The 19,881-nt window shown below is 46.7% G+C and overlaps 1 protein-coding gene across 1 annotated transcript in view; it reads left to right on the forward strand.

Annotated features, from left to right (window-relative positions):
* rnf145a (ring finger protein 145a) overlaps positions 1–19,881 on the forward strand; it is a 162,679-nt gene that overhangs the window by 55,261 nt on the left and 87,537 nt on the right. The window contains exon 2 of the mRNA XM_038795281.1: positions 12,501–12,609. Within this exon, the coding sequence (XP_038651209.1) occupies positions 12,501–12,609 (109 nt within the window). The remainder of the gene's footprint in view (positions 1–12,500; positions 12,610–19,881) is intronic.

The raw sequence follows: 19,881 nt of genomic DNA on the forward strand, positions 1-19,881 counted from the left end.
TGGGCCGGTCAAACGGGCCCATGTGTTTTACACACCTGAAGGGGCTGAAGGCGGACGTGGCCATGCTTCAGGAGACGCACCTGAAGGTGGTGGACCAAATTAGACTGAGGATGGGATGGGTAGGCCAAGTGTTTCATTCGGGGCTAGATGCAAAAAATCAGGGGGTGGCGATCCTGGTGGGAAAGAGGGTGTCGTTTGAGGCATCAAATGTGGTGGCGGACAGCGGCAGGAGGTATGTGATGGTGAGCAGCAAGCTGCAGGGGGAGCGGGTGGTGCTGGTGAACATACATGCCCCGAACTGGGACGACGCGGGTTTTATGCAGCATGGTAGCATGGTGGTTAGCATAAATGCTTCACAGCTCCAGGGTCCCAGGTTCGGTTCCCGGCTGGGTCACTGTCTGTGCGGAGTCTGCACGTCCTCCCCGTGTGTGCGTGGGTTTCCTCCGGGTGCTCCGGTTTCTTCCCGCAGTCCTAAGATGTGCGGGTTAGGGCAGCATGGTGGCCTAGTGGTTAGCACAACCGGCTCACGGCGCTGAGGTCCCAGGCTCTGGGTCACTGTCCGTTTGGAGTTTGCACATTCTCCCCGTGTTTGCGTGGGTTTCGCCCCCACAACCCAAAAATGTGCAGAGTAGGTGGATTGGCCACGCTAAATTGCCCCTTAATTGGAAAAAATAATTGGGTAATCTGAATTTAAAAAAAAAAAGATGTGCGGGTTAGGTGGATTGGCCATGCTAAATTGCCCGTAGTGTCCTAAAAAGTAACGTTAGGGGGGGTTGTTGGTTTACGGGTATAGGGTGGATACGTGGGTTTGAGTAGGGTGATTATTGCTCGGCACAACATCGAGGGCCGAAGGGCCTGTTCTGTGCTGTACTGTTCTATGTTCTATATGCGGCGCATGTTGGGCTGCATTCCAGATCTGGAGCCTCTTAATGGGGGGGACTTCAATACAGTGCTGGATCCCCCATTGGATTGATCCAGGTCCAGGACGGGTAGGAGGCCTAAGGTGTTGAGGGGGTTTATGGACCAGATGGGAGGGGTGGATCCTTGGAGGTTTGCGAGGCCGAGGGCCAGGGAGTTTTCGTTCTTCTCCCATGTGCATAAGGTCTATTCCTGGATCGATTTTAAAATTATGAGCAGGGGGCTGGTTTCGGGGGTGGAGGATGCCGAATACTCGGCGATAGTCATTTCGGATCATGCCCCGCACTGGGTGGACCTCGAGCTGGGGGAGGAGAGACCAGCGCCCACTCTGGCGCTTGGAGGTGGGGCTGCTGGTGGATGAGGAGGTGGGCGGGCGGGCGGGTTCGAGGATGTATTAAGAGGTACCTGGAGGCCAATGATAATGGGGAGGTTTGAGTGGGGAAGGTCTGGGAGGCATTGAAGGCCGTGATTAGAGGGGAGTTGATCTCCATTCGAGCCCATAGGGAGATGAGAGAGCAGAGAGAGAGAGGGAGAGACTGGTGGGGGAGTTGGTGAGGGTGGATAGGAGATACGCGGAGGCTCCGGAGGAGGGATTGCTGGGGGAGCGGCGTAGTCTTCAGGCCAAGTTCGACTTATTGTCCACCAGAAAGGCGGAAGCTCAGTGGAGGAAGGGACAGGGAGCGGTTTATGAATATGGGGAGAAGGTGAGTAGGATGCTGGCGCATCAGTTCCGTAAGCGGGACGCGGCCAGGGAGATTGGTGGAGTTAAGGATAGGGGAGGGAATGTGGTGCGAAGGGGGTCAGACATAAATTTGGTCTTCAGGGACTTTTACGGGGAATTGTATTGGTCTGAACCCCCAGCGGAGGGGGGGGGGGGGGGGGGCGCTTCTTGGACCGGCTGAGGTTCCCGAAGGTGGAGGAGGGACTGGGGGCGCCGATTTGAGTTGGAGTAGCTGGTCAAAGGGATAGGGAGCATGCAGTCGGGGAAGGCGCCGGGGCCGGATGGGTTCCCGGTTGAATTCCATAAAATGTATGCAGACCTGCGGGGTCCCCTGTTGGTTAGGACCTTTAACGAGGCAAGGGAGGGGGGGCTTTGCCCCTGACTATGTCCCGGGCGCTGATTTCCTTGATCCTTAAGTGGGACAGGGACCCCCTGAAGTGTGGATCATACAGGCCGATCTCTCTGTTAAATGTAGACGCCAAGCTGTTGGTGAAGATCTTGGCCACAAGTATAGAGGACTGTGTGCCGTGGGTCATCCACCAGGACCAGGCGGGGTTCGTGAAGGGAAGACAGCTGAACACCAACATACGGAGGCTCTTGAATGTTATTATGATGCCGGAGGTAGCGGGGGAAGCGGAGATAGTGGTGGCGCTAGACGCGGAGAAGGCCGTTGATAGGGTTGTGTGGGGGTACTTGTGGGAGGTGCTGGAAAGGTTTGGGTTTGGGGAGGGGTTTGTCAGATGGGTGAGGTTGTTATATGAGGCCCCGATGGCGAGCATGTCCACGAATAGGAGGAGGTCGGAGTACTTTCGGTTACACCGAGGGACGAGACAGGGATGTCCCTTGTTCCCCTTGCTCTTTGCGTTGGCGATCGAACCCCTGGCCATGGCGTTGAGGGAGTCGAAGAACTGGAAGGGACTGGTGCAGGGTGGGGAGGAGCACTGAGTGTCACTTTATGCGGATGACTTATTGCTATATGTGGCGGACCCAGTGGGGGGAATGCCGGAGGTGATGAAGATTCTCAGAGAATTTGGGGACTTCTCAGGGTATAAGCTCAACCTGGGTAAGAGCGAGCTGTTCGTCGTGCACCCGGGGGACCAGGAGGAGGGGATTGGTAGGCTCCCACTAAAAAGGGCGGAGAGGAGCTTTAGGTACCTGGGAGTCCAGGAGGCCAGGAGCTGGGGGGCCCTACACAAACTTAACCTTACAAGGCTGGTAGAACAAATGGAGGAGGAGTTTAAAAGATGGGACATGTTGCCGCTGTCGCTGGCTGACAGGGTGCAGTCAGTCAAGATGACAGTGCTCCCGAGGTTTTTGTTCCTGTTCCAGTGCCTCCCCATCCTTATCCCCGAAGGCTTTTTTAAGGAGGGTCAGGAGTATTACGGGATTTGTATGGGCGCACGGGACCCCGAGGGTGAGAAGGGTGTTTTTGGAGCGGGGAAGGGATGGGGTGGGCTGGCGCTGCCCAACCTCTGTGGGTACTATTAGGCTGCCAACGCAGCGATGGTGCGTAAGTGGGTAATGGACGGGGAAGGGGCAGCATGGAAGAGGATGGAGATGGCGTCCTGTGTGGACACGAGCTTGGTTGTGCTTGTAAAGGCGCCGTTGCCGCTCCCTCCAACGAGGTATACCACGAGCCCGGTGGTGGCGGCTACCCTCAAAATTTGGGGGCAATGGAGACGGCACAGGGGGGAGGTGGGGGTCTCGTTGGGGTCCCTGATGCGGGGGAACCACTGGTTTGTTCCAGGGAGAATCGATGGCGGGTTCCTGAGTTGGCACAGGGCAGGTGTTAGGAGGTTGAGGGACCTGTTTGTCGATGGGAAGTTTGCAAGCCCAGGTGAGTTAGAGGAGAATTTCGGGCTCCCCCCGGGGAACATTTTTAGGTATATGCAGGTAAGGGCGTTTGCCAGGCGGCAGGTGGTGGGGTTCCCTCTGTTGCCCCACGTGGGGTCCAGGACAGGGTGCTCTCGGGGGTGTGGGTTGGAGGGGGGAAGATTTCGGACATGCACCAAGTGATGCAGGGTGTGGACGAGGCCTCGGTGGAGGAGCTGAAGGGTAAATGGGAAGAGAAGCTGGGTGAGGAGATTGAGGAGGGGACGTGGGCCGATGCTCTGGAAAGAGTGAACTCCTCCTCTTCATGTGCGAGGCTTAACCTCATACAGTTTAAGGTGCTACATAGGGCTCATATGACCGGGATGAGGATGAGTAGGTTCTTTGGGGGCGAAGACAGGTGTACTAGGTGCTCAGGGAGCCCAGCGAACCATGCCCATATGTTCTGGGCATGCCCAGCGCTGGGGGAATTTTGGAAGGGGGTAGCAAGCACGGTGTCAAGGGTGGTAGGATCCAGGGTCAAGCCAGGCTGGGGACTCGCAATATTTGGGGTGGCAGTGGAGCCGGGAGTGCAGGAGGCGAAAGAGGCCGGTGTTCTGGCCTTTGCGTCCCTCGTAGCCTGGCGGAGGATTCTTCTTCAGTTGAAGGATGCGAGGCCCCCAAGCGTGGAGTCCTGGATCAATGAGATGGCGGGGTTCATCAAATTTGAGAGGGTGAAATTTGCCCTGAGGGGATCAGTACAGGGGTTTTTCAGGCGGTGGCAGCCTTTCCTTGATTTCCTGGCAGAACGGTAGGGAAAAAAGGCCAGCAGCAGCCCCGGGGTGGGGTTCGTTTTTTTGGGCTGAAGAGGCGTGTACATGTGTTCTTTGGTTATGATGGGTGTTAATCTCTTTTTGTATTTAATGGGGGGGGGGGGGGGGGGGGGGGTTTGTTCTTTCTTGTTTTTCTTAGTTGTTAATATTTTTTTTTTGTTAATATTTTCTGTTGATATTTTGTGAAAATCTGAATAAAAATTATTTTTATAAAAAAATAACATTTAGCATTCTTGCAACTGTCCTGATGAGCGCAAGCAGAAAAGCTTCAAAAGCACATGTCTTTTCCCAACAATACCAAAGTTATGCACTACCAAGGAACAAAAAGTATTTCTTTGATCAGAATTTGCCATCCAAGAACAAATCAACATAATTTGAAAATCAACCTCCGATGTAAGTGGACGTTCACATTTTCACTGTGCAAAGTACTATGTTTACCACAACATTTTAACTAAAAATCAAGGCTTTTGCAGTTGGATCATACTATTATGGCAGTTGAATGTTGATTGAAAACACTGATCGGACTCGTACTGTTCTTCCAGCATGATGAACCTTTTATTCTGAATTTTATCACCCCAATCTCCAGAAAACCAGTGGCGTCATCATTTCACTTTCTAAGTGATCTTATGACCTTATGACCTGTCTTCTAATTGATTGTGCCGCCTCTGATTGTGCTGAGGGAATTCCTGTCTAGTTGTGATGCACCTCTATCAGGGTTGCCCCACTCCTACATGTAAACTGTGTCTAGTCCAAGTAGCACCAGAAAAATACATTAAGCAACAGCATCTGAAGGTTGCAACACCTCCCATGGATACATTAATGAAGTAGAAAAGCTTATTGTTAGGTGGAACAGATTAGTATGACTATCACCATTTCTTAAGGTGCCTTAAAAGTTAAGAGTTTACAACGTGTGGAATTCTAGATCATATTTTACTATAGTTTAGTATTTGTATATTTTTTAAAAATCATTTTTACAGGATGTGGGCTTCATTGGCTAGGCCTGAATTTGTTGCCTATCCCGAACTTCACTTGAAAAGGTGGTGGCGAGCTGCCTTATTGAACTATTGCAGTCCCATGTGATGTGGGTCCACCCAATGTGCTGTTAGGGAGGGAGTTCTGCGATTTTGACCTAGCAACGGTGAAGGAATGGCGATTTATTTCCAAGTCAGGAGGTGAGTGACTTGGAGGGAAACTGCTTAACCTATCCAACAGGATTGCTGAACATAACCTTTTACATATCGATATTGCTTTTGTTTTGATCAGTAGCACACAAATATGTGTTAAGTGATCAGTTGCTTCCATTTTGTGCTTTAGTGAGATGAGTAACGAAAAGTTTTTTTTTTTAAAAACAGATTTTATCCTGGTTGAGCATTACGTCCTGGTTGAGCATTACGGTCAATTTTTTTAATGAAAAAAGTGAAGATTTCATTTCTTAGATTATGATGAGTTAAAGATATTATGCAGAATTTATTTTTTTTGTTTATTTGAATTAAATACAAACAAGAATTATTCAATTCATATTTATTGGCTTATGTTCTCTGTTGGCCAGAACTTGATTTGCGTGTTTAGTGACCTCAGTAATTTGTAGATTCACGGTGGCATAGTCGGGGGTATTAGAGCGGCATTATTCCATTTGAAAGGACTCCGTGTCAGATTCATGGTGCCTGATAAATCAGTCATTGGTGTCTATATACCGAGGGGATGTTGGAAATGAAATGTCCTTCGTACTGATGAATAAGATATTCCCTGTGCAAAAAGGAACTGAATGTTTTAAGAAGATTCTTAAAGGAATCTTGTTTTTTCAAAAAATAACATTAATATAAAAAGGTGAACTCTATATCTTCGGCATAACTCAATTTATGGAAGTCTGAGACCTGTAACCAAAGGTGATCATGATTTTCCATTCTAGGTCTGTTGATACACTACAAATGGAGCAGCACCTCCATGTTATGGATAGCTAGTTTACAGTCTCCGTCGCTACACCTGGCATTAAAAGTGCCTTTTTGTCAACCTGTGCTTTATGGCGTCAGGGTGAAAGAACCCATTTCTAAGTGACTGCTTAGCTGGACTTCCATGTGCTTGATATCCCCGAAAAGTGGTTCTCCAACTTAGTCGACTGCTGACCTATCGGTGGGGAAGAAGACCCTGGGAATCAACTCCCTGTTTGACCCAACCTGCTTTCACTTGCCTCTGAAAAAACTCATCAGAATTTAAGGAAATTATAAATAGTTCACTGCTTTCTTCCCTAGAAACTGTAATACATTTGTACCCATTATATTTTTAATTGAATAGCTTTAGTAAATTAATTCATACCAGAAATAAAAGTATAAGCACTTCTATTAAACATTAATGCTTCAAGAGATCACGTTTATTTGAAACATTCTAATGTGTTATAAAATCATCTCAATCTTCTGAGAAATAAGTACAAAATTTATATTTCTCTTTAACAAAATCAAAAGTAACGTAAACCTTGCTGATAAAACAACATTGTTATTAATTGCACTTATGACGATTCATGCTGTGTACATGGGAGCCTGTCTGCATGTGTGATATGGGCAACTCATGGGGCTGAGCGTTCAACCTCATTCTCTCATATGGTCACAGCTGGAGGGTTGTGCGTCAGTGACTTGCATTTTGCACCAGCATGCGGAGCAAACCCAGGTGAGACTTGGTAACATCAGGCCTTAACAAAGACATTTCCGGAAAATAGGATGGTAATTGCTTTGGGATTTCCAAAGCTTGATCTGCCATCACTTGGTGCTCAGGTGTTGTAAACAATAGATCCTATTTGGCTGATGATTCAAATTTGACATCCTTGTGAATTTGAGATGCATGAACAAGATTTCTAAAATTTAATGTTTGAAGTCTTCCTTCCATTTCGAGGGGTGAATTTCCAGAAAGTGAGCGTTATTATGTGTTTATAACTTAATTGCCAAATCTAGTGACCTGTAGAATGCAGATCGGCCAAGGTCCAGTTGGATAGATTCACCAATGCCTTGAGAGAGACTTCTGTTGGCAAGGTTAGAAATTTCACTTTCAGTTCTATTGTATTAAATCCAAAAAAATTGATTGGTAAGTAAATGACCTGCAAGTTTCAAAACAAAGTCATATACCAGATGGTTCCAGATTCAGTCCTTAATCGATACTGAATTGGTTGCGTATTATAGGAGCAATCAATAGGTGCTACAAATGTGGGAAGGAAAATCAGGACTACTGATCCTCCTATAAATTGCTAATGGTTTTGGAAAGTGCATCTGTTCAATTGGGCAAGAAAAAGGTCAGACTTTCCTATGATTTCTGTGTATGATAGAATATTTGACAGTCTGCTGAGCTTCATACACTATGAGCACTTGAGCAGGGTGTTTGGGGAGTGGAGAGGGGGCAGCAGTGATTTAGCTGGAATCCGAGTTTCTGGAGGGAGACATTGTTGAAGAAAACATTGGAATGGGATGACTGTTACAGATCAGATTATGAAGGAGACTATGCTTCAAAATATAAAATATCTGTAGTTTTCAAAATCCGTTTTGGGCCAAGCATTATGAATGTAACTGGGCTCCTGTTAGCAAGATACTGAAAAGAATATTGCTTGTAAAAAGGAATGCTGTTCCATCTTTTTGTTTTGCAGTTATCAGGACAGGCGCAAGAATGAAAAATTTCAAAATCGAGGGTGTGATCTAGCAAAAAAGTTTTGAAGTGTCATTTATGGTGGGTTTTGCTGGGAGTTTCCCACCGGCTCTGTCGGCAAATTCCCCACCGTTATCTTACCACACTTTGTCCTTTTTTTTCAGGCCCTGGGGAGTTAGTCCCTGGTAAAGCCCACATAGAATTGTCATCGCTGGGGAGCTGAACCCGCTGGAGCAACAACCTCCTCAAAGATTGGGCCGCCATTTTGGAAGAGTGCCCCAATCTCCAAAAGTGAACTTGTGGTTCCCCCACACAACCTACCCATGGGCAATATCCCCCCCCCTCTCCTCCCCCCCCCCCCCCAACACACACACACACAGATGGGCATTACCCCACATCCCAAGAAGTGATGACACCCTATGGGATCGCTGAGGCCTGATTTTCAGGCCTTCCAATGCCCCCTTTTTCGCGCCCCTTCATTCCAAGATACCCCCCCCCCCAATCCTACACAGGGTCTTCATACCCGCTCTGCACCCCCCACTCTTTATCCGCCACTCCTTTCATACTCCCTCTACTCTCCTTTCATGGGCATGGTCCCGCTCAGGCCCTGGCCGTGCTGGCAGTGCTCCTGCCAGCTTTGCAGTGCAATCCAGGCATCTTAGGAGTGCCAGGGTGGCAGTTCCAAGGTGCTGTCCTGGCAGTGACATGGTACCTGCATTCTGGGTCAGGCCAGGGGGCCACCCTGCTCTGTCCCTGACAGCCAAAGGCCTCTGATGGCCTGAGAGACCCCTGAGCCCAAATCTGCCTGGTCCATGTTTGGACCATACTGAATGGCACCTGGTTGAGGATTGCATGGCTTAGCAAGATCCGGATAGATCTCACGAGGTGTACTGGCTGCCGGGAAGCCTGTGGGAGTCTTTTCCTGGCATCTACCGGCCATGTCGTGCTCCCGTTTAGGCTACATTAAAGTGCAGCTCATACATTAAAGTATTGGGTGGCTCTCTTACTCTTGCTAGAAGCGAAAGATATTCACATTCAGGGAACTAATCTCTGCAGACAGAAATTTGAACATATTGAGGTATTACACTGTTTTTGAATAAAGAATGGCTAACAATTATACCCTGGTGCACAAATCATGGAAATGGCTTGATCTGTTTGCGCTGACTTGGCAACCAATCAGCACCTCTACTCAAGCAACATAATCGTGGTCCCTGTTGAAATTTGGCATTCTTGCATCTGGCCTGATGAGTGCAAAATAGAAAACTTCGACAGCATGGCTTTTTGTCAGCAATACACAAGCTCTGTGCACCCACCCCCGCGATTATAGAAAATAATTCTTTATTTTGTGTGTGGGAGAAGTGAGACAACATTTTTCTCGAGCACAGTTTCAGTGGATGTTAACCTGCCTCCATTTGTCTTGCTTGGTACAGGTCAATGTTGCTCACTAAACAGTTCAGATTGTTTAATTGGTGATGTAGGAAAGCTTGCCACATTGAGGTTAAGGTTGAAACTAATTGTCTGTAATTATCACAGTCATTAAAGATCGTGTTATACCAAGCATTAAATCCATTAGCTTTATTAATGACCTGATTTAGTAAACAGCCATGTTGACTGGGACAGGGACACACCCAAACCATAGAAATTGAGAGAAAGTATTGGGTGCGTCACAAAAGACTGGTCTCCTTTCATCTGGGATAACTGTTTGAATCTTGAATATTGCTGATTCTTGACATTCTGCAATCCTTTTTTGGGGATTTTGAGAACATGTAGGCACAATACAAAAGGCTAGTTGTTGACTTTGTCTTTATATCAACCTGTTCCAGGAAATTGTGCAATTTATCAAACTTCATGTTTCATGATTTCTGTTTATACTGTGATAGGGGAAACCTTATCATGGAATGGGTGCAGCACAGAAAGTGCTCATTCAGCCCATCGTGCCTCGGGTGGTATGGTGGTGCAGTGGTTAGCACTGCTGCCTCACAGCGCTGAGGACCAGGGTTCGATCCCGGCCCTGGGTCGCTGTTCTTGTGAAGTTTGCACATTCTCCCCGGGTCTGCGTGGATCTCACTCCCCACAACCCAAAGATGTGTACAGGCGGTGGATTGGCCACACTAAAATTGCCCCTTAATTAGAAAATAAAGAATTGGGTATTTTAAATTAAAAACAAAATTCAGCCCATCTTACCATGCTGGCTTTCTGCAAGAGCAAAACACCTTGTGTTACTCCTTCCACGTGTCTCCACATTCTTCCGACGAAAATTAATCACCTCACACTTCCTTAAATCTTACCCTTAAATATGTCTGTCATTTTTAAGTTCTACATTATCCTCATTTCCAAATTTTGTATTGACAGCAAATGTTGAAATTGTGCCCTGTACACCCAAGTCTAGGTCATTAATATAAAAGGTAAAGTTGCCATAGTCCCAGATGACCATTGGCTGCTTTTTCCTTCGACTGGCAGTGGTTTAACCTTTATTTTAATAAATTTAGAGTACCCAATTATTTTTTCCAAGTAAATGGCAATTTAGCGTGGTCAATCCACCTAGCTTGCACATTTTTGGATTGTGGGGGCGAAACCCATGCAAACACGAGGAGAATGTGCAAACTACACACGGACAGTGACCCAGAGCCGGAATCGAACCTGGGGCCTTGGCGCCGTGAGGCCGCAGTGCTAACCCACTGCGCCACTGTGCTGCCAGGCGGTGGTTTAACCTGAGGATCACAACACCTCAGGTGAGGGGCAAGGTTGAGAAGCCAGTATAGGAATTGAACCCACGCTGCTTGCCTCGCTCTGCATTACAAACAGCTGTCAAGCCAACTGAGCTGAATTCAATATATATCAAGCACAGTAGGGGTCCTAACATTGACACCTTGGAAACTCCATTCTAAACCATCCTCCAGTTCAAAATACAACCGAACAACACTCCCACGTTTCCTGTCACTCAGCTGATGTCACATCTGTGTTGCTACTGTCCTTTTTTTATCAGATCTGTTTTGCAACTTTCCTTAATGTCATTTGTGTTGAAAATATTATATTGAGCTAAATTGGCTGCCGAATCTTGTAGACTTTTATTTGCTCTCAGGTGGGACTGATGAACCAGAGTCCTGGAGACCGTGTAACATAATTTGACATTGATACTAATTGTTGTTCCAACCATCTTAATCGTTTGAACTTCTCGGGGTCCATTGTCAGTTTTGACTGGTGGATTCTGCTTTGGTTTTGTAGTGATTGGTGGGGGAATAAGTATAACTTAAAGTTTACTTTGGAGCCTATTTTTTGAAACAAAAACTTTGGGGGTGAAATAGTTTGCAATGGCACATGTGAGGGCATTTGTTGAGATAAAAAGATTTGAAATAGTGGGTGATATTGCCTCTCTTCAAATAGTGAAGTAAAACATGGGGAAGCATTATGTATTGTATCATCATGAGGAATAAGTTATGTTAATTGAACAAAGTACCTTTAATCGCTGTCATTCTGCACGTTGACCTTAGAGTAAAGTCTTGCAATAAAGCAGCTTAACTGTTCGGACCAAGGCTCACCTCGCCTTGTGTTAACTTAATCTGTCTTTGGAGAGATTGAAGAAATAAATCTGTGAAAGATATGAATCCTCTTGTGGTCAGGGTAGTCTTGGCACATCCGTGGGTTATGCCATCGTAAGTAGAAAGAGACACCATATGTCAGCTCCCAAAAAGCATGATGCTTAGGTCTTTTAAATAAATCTTGTAGTTGTGCTGCTGTGATTGAATATGTTTCTTCTTATAGTTGTATTGCTGTTGAATGCCTCCACCTCATGTGCGAGGTTGGAGCTGGTACAGCTGAAGGTGGTGTACAGAGAGCACCTTACAAGGGCGAGGATGAGCTGGCTCTTTGAGGGGGTAGAAGATGTGTGTGAACGTTGAGGGAGAGGCCCTGCAAACCACGTTCATATGTTTTGGTCCTGTCCAAAGCTGGAGGGTTACTGGAAGGGGGTGTTTAGGGTACTCTCCAAAGTGGTGCACGTGAAACTGGACCCGGGCCCTCAGGAGGCCATATTTGGGATGTCAGACCAGCCGGGATTGGAAATGGGCGCCGAGGCAGATGTTGTAGCCTTCGCCTCGTTGATCGCCCGGAGGTGGATCTTGTTAGGGTGGAGATCAACCTCTCCACCCTGTGCCCTGGTGTGGCGGGGGGACCTGCTGGAATTCTTAATGCTTGATAAGGTCAAATTTGAACTGAGGGGAAGGATGGAGGGGTTCTACAATTCATGGGCATTATTCATTATGCACTTTTGAGAATTGGATCACATCAAACATTAGGGGGGTTGGGGGCTGGGAGGGTTGGGGGGAGGGGGACTGTATGTGTTAATGGTGACTATGGGTGATTCCTGATTCCTTGTCGTTTGTTTATGTTACACATGCTGGCCAATGTCTGGGGCTTAGTGGGAGGATGGGATAGTTATTGAAATGGGGATTGACATTACATTCGTTACTGATTATTGTTTATTGTTGGGTGTAAAATTTGGGAGAAAATGTGAAAAAGGAGGAGAATAAAAAAATATATTTAAAAAAATAGTATTGTTGTGATTGAATGTGTTTCTTTTTTTAATTGTCCTTTAGGTTATATAATAAGCCTTGTTCTCCTCACTCTGCCTCGGCAACACTTGGTCCAGCTGTATCTGTATGTTTTGACTGCACTACTTTTGTACGCTGGGCACCAAATTTCCAGGTAAGGATCATTGGGGTGTTCAGTTCTCACATTGATTTAAAAGCTGCTTGTTTTGTGTAAGCATTAAAATAGAAAGGAGTAGATGTTAGACAATTACCTGTTGCCTCTGGAACCCAGTTTAAATCCTGGTTTGTTTAGATGGCATAATGATTGTCTTTGCTGGCCATTATTCTTAACTGATAATGAGTGTAGGTAATCTGAGCTACAGAACAAAATTGTCCCTTTGATATGAAGTGACAAAAAATTGCCAGTCTCAGACCAGGATTGGGAGTGGTAAATAGAAAATCTGTGATTTGGGGTATTGGTGCAATTGGAGCTATTTTTCTGAGATTGGAGCTGAGATATATTGGGCAGATGTATTTGAAGGCAGCTTTGCTCTGTAACTTGCCATATTTCACCTGATCTGAGTATGTAATGTTGTCACTGGGTTCTCAAAATAAAAACTGCTCCTCAGTATTTGTCATTTTGAGTACAGACAAGATGATGAAAAAAAATGTAAAAATCCAACTCTTAAGCTCTTGAAACTTAATGTTACTGTTATCTATTAAAGAGGCCGTAGCTTCCTCGTGTGGCTTGACTGAGTTTCAGGTACATTGTGAATGCTCAAAGAATGATGTACAATCAGGAGCATTACTTCTGTTCCATTCTTTAATGTATGTCATTACTGAATTTTTATCAATACATGGGTTTCTTGTGCTTTTTTTAGCTTGTTTTTGTTTGCGTTTTTGCATTTTGTTAAATTTCGTTTTCTGTGTTACTGCTCTTTTTCTCCTCCCATCACTATTTCATTGTACAGTTGCGTGAAAACTGACAGATAACCTGAGAGTATTTTCAAGTTAGTCTCATTGTACTCCAGGTGCCCAAAGATAGACGCTTAAATCCAATCTAGTTTGTAGGGGAAATAGGAAGATATAATAGAAACTGCTCCTCTCTTAGAATTTTTAATGGCAGTTGTATTTTTCATTGGAGATTGTTGCATTGCATACGCTTACTGCAACTTTCTGATTCAAGATAATTTTCAACAGGTTAAAAAGTAGATCATTATTGAGGCTGTGTTTGCATAAAAATGCAAAGTATACTGTGAAACTGTGGCAGTTTGACCAGTACAACAACAGTGGCTCACAGGTTGCAGAAATATTCATCCAAGTCTCCAGCTTCAAGTTGTGTAACTGAAGGGAATGTTGAATGCACATATTGCATTACTGCTGTACTGATATCGTATCAGTTTTCCAGCCTTCGTCGCAATATTTGAACAATTTTGTTCTTTTGTTATTTGTGGAATGTGCATGTTGTAGATTTGTAACACTGCTCTATGTATATTGATATAAGGGCATGCTACGATATTTATTGATGAATTATTATTGTGTTTCAGTATTTGAGTTGCTTTTTAAATTTAGAGTACCCAATTATTTTTTTTTCTAATTAAGAGCAATTTAGCGTGGCCAGTCCATCTAACCTGCACATCTTTGGGTTGTGGGGGTGAAACCCATGCAGACATGGGGAGAATGTGCAAACTCCACACGGACAGTGACCCAGGGCCGGGGTTCGAACCTAGGTCCTCAGCGCCGTATTCCCAGTGATAACCGTTGTGCCACATGCCGGCTAGTATTTGAGTTGTTGACAAAGAATGTAATATGTGTAGCAAGTTGCTTTGTCATTACAGTTGATTGCATCTGCAGGCTGTATTGATCCTATTGTCAGTGCACCGTCAGTTTTTAAAACATTAATCCAGTGACAGTTGCAGCAATGTTTTTGCACCAAAATGTGTCCCAAGTTACAATTTGGATTTAGAAATATTGTGAACTTAAAACACGGAGTAGGAGGAAGAGATAGCATTTTGGATTGATCGTGGACAAACTATTGGAGGTAGTAGAAACAAAAAGCATTTAAGGTAGCTCAGAATGACTGTGAGAGGAATGGCAGAGAAAGAAAGCCAGATCCAGGAGTGGATCTTATATTGTTCGATTGGATTTTGTTTATTGTCACGTGTACCAAGGTACAGTGAAAAGTATTTTTCTGCGAGCAGCTCAACAGATCATTAAGTACATGAAAAGAAAAGGAAATGAAAGAAAATACATAATAGGGCAACACAAGGTACGCAATGTAACTACAGAACACTGGCATCGGATGAAGCACACAGGGGTGTAGTGTTGATGAGGTCAGTCCATAAGCGGGTCGTTTAGGAGACTGGTAACAGTGGGGAAGAAGCTGTTTTTGAGTCTGTTCGTGCATGGTCTCAGACTTTTGTATCTCCTGCCCAATGGAAGAAGTTGGAAGAGTGACTAAGTCCGGGGGGGGGGGGGGGGGGGGGGGGGGGGGGTGTGTGTGTCTTTTGTCTTTTTGAGCCCTGTTAAATAAATCAAAAGCAAGTTGTTCACCTGAAGAAAAATCCTACCAGCTTCCAGAACCATCCTGTTATATCGCTATAAACCTGGTGTCTCTTTTTAATTTATACTGTAACCCAGACGTGTTGTCTCCAATTCTAAAGATCCCTGACTCGAGTCCATTATTTATGCTATGACACCCTGGACTAGGGTGTAGTCAGTTCCAGCCCTCCTTGACCAGAGTCGCAACACAATTGAATTAACCAATAATTCTTAGAAAAATACCCACAGTCTTTGGCCCTTGGATGCCCAGTAATTACAGTCACCAGATTTGTAAATGTAAACACAATTGTGTTTTATTTCTAAAAAGAACTAATGAAATATGCAGCAAATATAACTGATTAATTATTATCTAACTCCTAATTCCCCACGCTTTATATATACAGGCCAGTTTAGCTCAGTTGGCTAGACAACTGATTTGTGATGCAGAGTGAGGCCCGCAGTGCGTGTTCAATTCCCATACCAGCTGAAGTTATTCGTGAAGGTCCCGCCTTCTCAACCATCCCCTTGTGGGGATCCTCAGGTTAAATCACCACTAGTCAGCTCTTCCCATCAAAGGGGAAAGTAGTCTGTGGTCATCAGGGACTAGGCCGACTTTACCTTTACCGTATACACACAGACCCTATATACACAGACAAGCGCACAAAGGTATGAGCACACGCACAGAGACGCACGCGCACACTCTTGAAGCACAATTTCCTTCAAACCAGGCGTTCGGGTCAAAATTTATGCTTTCCAGTCTGTAATGGGTTTCACGGTGGATTCATCCAGGTCTCTGTAGTTTCACAAATACAGCAGCTTTTCTGGAGATAAACAAGGGAGGAAGAGAGAGAGAAAGAGAGCAGGCCCTTGTCTCTGTGTCCAGGACTCTCAGTGTCCAGGTCTCCAACTCTGCTTTCCTTGGGTCTCTGGAAATCATCCTAATCAGGCAGGATCCAAGCACCACCTGTTACTGGGCAGAATACTGCCTTCTGGTCAATGAATTGGCCACCAGCCAACCAATTGAACCGAGTCCCGCCCAATCTTTTGGATGCCACAAAGTCTGAGTTCAGCTGCTCGACAACTAGCGCTATATACCATGTTGCAACTTTTTGAATTCCTCATTCTTTCTGCTGCTTGACTTAAAGATACATATACATTAAGGATCCATGGATCTAAATGATAACGGCAAATAATAAAGAATGGGGAAATAAGGGAATCAACAGGAAGGACCCCTACAATACGAACACGGAACATATGATGTAGGAGTAGGCCATTCAGCCCCTCAAGCTTCCTCTGTCACTCCGTAAGATCATGGCTAATCTATTATGACCTCTATTCCAAATCCCACCGACCTCCCATGTTCGTCAGGAATCTCAGCCTGTGGAAGATTGAGATTAGAAGCAGGTGACAAAAGCTGGGTCCAGGAGTGGAGCTGTTGGTGAGAGAGACAAGCCACGAGTGATAAAACCAGGTCCAAGACTAGAGTTACTGTGGGTGATTGAACCAGACCCAGGAGCGGAACTGCGGGTGATTAAACCAGGCCCAGGAGTGGAGCTGCAGATGATTGAACTAGGCCCGGGATTGGAGCTGCGGGTGATTGAACCAGGCCCAGGCACGGAGCTGCGGGTGATTGAACCAGGCCCAGGAGTGGAGCTGCAGGTGATTGAACCAGGCTCAGGAGTGGAGCTCTGGCAGATTCAACTAGACCCAGGCGCAGTGCTGAGAGCGATTAAATCAGGCCTAGGTGGGAAGCTGTGGGTGATTGAATCAGTCCTAGGAGTGGAGCTGCAGGTGACTGAACCAGGCCCAGGCGAGGAGCTGTGGGTGTTTGAGCCATGCCCAGGATCGGAACTATATGTGATTAAACCAGGCCCAGGATCAGAGCTGCAGGTGATTGAGCCAGGTCCAGGTTCGGAGCTATGTGTCATTGAATGAGGCCCAAGAGCAGAACTACTGGATATAATTCTAGGCCCAGGAGCGGAGCTGCAGGTGACTGAACCAGTCCCAGGGGAGGAGCTGCGGGTGGTTGAACCAGGCCCAAGTTTGGAACTATGTGTGATTGAACGAGGCCCAAGAGCAGCGCTACTGGATATAAATCTAGGCCCAGGAGCAGAGCTCCTGGATATAAATCTAGGCCCAGGAATGGAGCTGCGGGTGATTGAATCAGGCGCAGGGCCAGATCTGCGGGTGATTGAACCTGGCCCAGGACCGGAGCTAAGGGTGTTTGAGCCTGGCCTAGCATCAGAGCTATGGGTGATTAAACCAGGCAAAGCAGCAGATGTGTGGGCCCTTGAACCATTCCCAGACCCAGAAGTGGAGTTGCGTGTGATTGAACAGGTCAGGAATGGAGCAGTGGGTGATTGAACAAGGCCCTGGAGTCAAGCTGCCGCTGATTGAACCAGGCTCAGGAATGGAGGGGTGGGTAATTTATCCAGGCCCAGGAGCAGAACTACTGGATATAAATCTGGGTCCAGGAGTAGAGCTGCAGGTGATTGAACCAGGCGCAGGGCCGGAGCTGCAGGTGATTGTGCCTGGCCCTGGACCGGAGCTAAGGGTGATTGAGCCTGGCCTAGGAGTGGGACTGTGGGTGATTGAGCTTGGCCTAGGAACGGAGCTGAGGGTCATTGAGCCTGGCCTAAGAGCAGAGCCGAGGGTGATTGAGCTTGGCCTAGGAATGGAGCTGAGGGTGATTGAGCCTGGCCCAGGATTGAACCAGGCCCAGCAGCTGAGTTGTGGATCATTGGCCCATTCCCAGGCCAGGAGCTTCGGGTGAAATAACAGGTCAGGAATAGAGGTGTGGGTGACTGAACCAGCCCAGGAGTGCAGATGCAGGTTTGATTGAACCAGACCCAGGAATGGAGTGATGGGTGATTGAATCATGCCCAGGATTGGAGCAATGTGTGATTGAGTCAAGCCCAGGACCGGAATTGCGGATGATTGCACCAGGCCCAGGATTGGAGCTGTGTGTGATTGAGTCAAACCCAGGACAGGAGCTGTGGGTGATTGAGCCAGGCCTTGGACAGGAGCTGCAGGTGATTGAATCAAGCCCCAGAACGGAGCTGTGGGTGATTGCACCAGGCCCAGGATTGGAGCTGTGTGTGATTGAGTCAAACCCAGGACAGGAGCTGCGGGTGATTGAGCCAGGCCTTGGACAGGAGCTGCAGGTGATTGAACTAAGCCCCGGAACGGAGCTGTGGGTGATTGCACCAGGCCCAGGAATGGAGCGGTGGGTGATTGAACCAGGCCCAGGATTGGACTGCAGGTGATTGAACCAGATCCAGGTTCGGAATTGCGGGTGAAAGCTCCAGACCCAGGATCAGAGCTATGTGTGATTGAGTCAAACCCAGGATAGGAGCTGCGAGTAATTGAGCTAGGCCTTGGACAGGAGGTGCGGGTGATTGAGCCAGGCCCAGGATCGGAGCTATGTGTGATTGAACCAGGCCCAGGAGCAGAGCTACTGGATATAAATCGGGTACAGGAGTAGAGCTGCGGGTGATTGAATCAGGCGCAGGACCGAGCTGCGGGTGATTTGAGCCTGGCCTGGGAGCGGAGCTGCACGTGAGTGAGCCTGGCCCAGGATCAGACCTGCGGGTGATTAAACCAGGCCCAGGAGCAGAGATCATGATTATTGAAGGAGGCCCAGGAGTAAAGCTACCAGGAGTTGAGCCTGGCCCAGGATCAGGGTTCCAGAGGTTGAGAGGGACAGCTGGAGGTAAAGCCAGGACCTGGAGCAGAGCTGTGCGAGATTCAGGAAGTGGAGGTACAAAATAAGCAAAACTTTGATAATCAAAGAGTGGCGTCACAGGACGGTAAATTAGTGAGTGGCTGGTTAGTGTTGAAGGTTTATTTTTGCTTTTTAAGTTGGTTAAGTGCTCGTCAAATCTGGATTTAAAACTGTGGCTTACTAATTAATTGGATAAACTGTGCAGGTGGCACAGTGGTCAGTACTGCTGCCTCACAGCTCCAGGGTCCTGGGTTAATTCCGGCCTTGGGTGACTGTTTCTGTGGAGTTTGCACTTTCTCCCCATATTTGCGGGTTTCCTCCCACAGTCCAAAGAAGTGGAGGTTAGGTGGGTTGGCCAGGCTAAATTGCCTCATATTTCCAAAAGGTTTGGTGGGGTTACTGGGTTACGGGGATTGGGTAGAGGTGTGGACTTTCCCAAGTCCGCTGCAGAGTCGGTGGGCTGAATGGCCTCCTTCTCTGTAAATTCTATGATCCTAGGAAACAATCTATGGGTAAATCTAGTTTTCAAACTTGGCTTCAATAATGAAAAACCTGTTTTCGAAGCCTTGCTATTGTTCTCAAAAGAATCAACTATTTAACTGTACAAATGTTTTTGGCTGCAAGATTCAATGCGATGAATGTTATGCATGAGACTTTTGAAAGGATTTAATAAATAGCCATTGAAAGTTGTAAAGATTTTGGAAATGCAGCAGCCTGATTCAAGGGATGATTAAAGAGCACAAAGTAGAGGAAAGACCTTTGTGATTGAATACATACTGGTAATAAATGGACCTCACGGATGTCTACTTGATTCGCACCCCATTCACTAGTTTAAGCAGTCACTCACTGCAGGTACAGTGGCACCAGACTGTACCATCTACACAGAGTTGCACTGCAGAAACACAGCAAGGCTCCTTTGATAGCACCATCTAAACCCATGACCTCTGCCACTTAGAAGGACAAGCAAGCAGATGCATAGTAACGCCACCACTTGCAAATTCCCTTCCAAGCCATGCACCATCCTGACCTGGAATTATAGCGCCGTTCCTGGGTCAAAATCCTGGAACGTGGGCGTATTTATGCTACATGGGCTGCAGTGGTTCAAAAGGAAGCTCATTACCATGGGCAATTAGTGATAGGCAATAAATGCTGGCCTAACCAGCGACGCCCTTGTCCCCTGAA

The sequence above is a fragment of the Scyliorhinus canicula genome, chromosome 4 (assembly GCF_902713615.1).
Source record: "Scyliorhinus canicula chromosome 4, sScyCan1.1, whole genome shotgun sequence".
In the NCBI taxonomy this organism is placed as follows: Eukaryota; Metazoa; Chordata; class Chondrichthyes; order Carcharhiniformes; family Scyliorhinidae; genus Scyliorhinus; species Scyliorhinus canicula.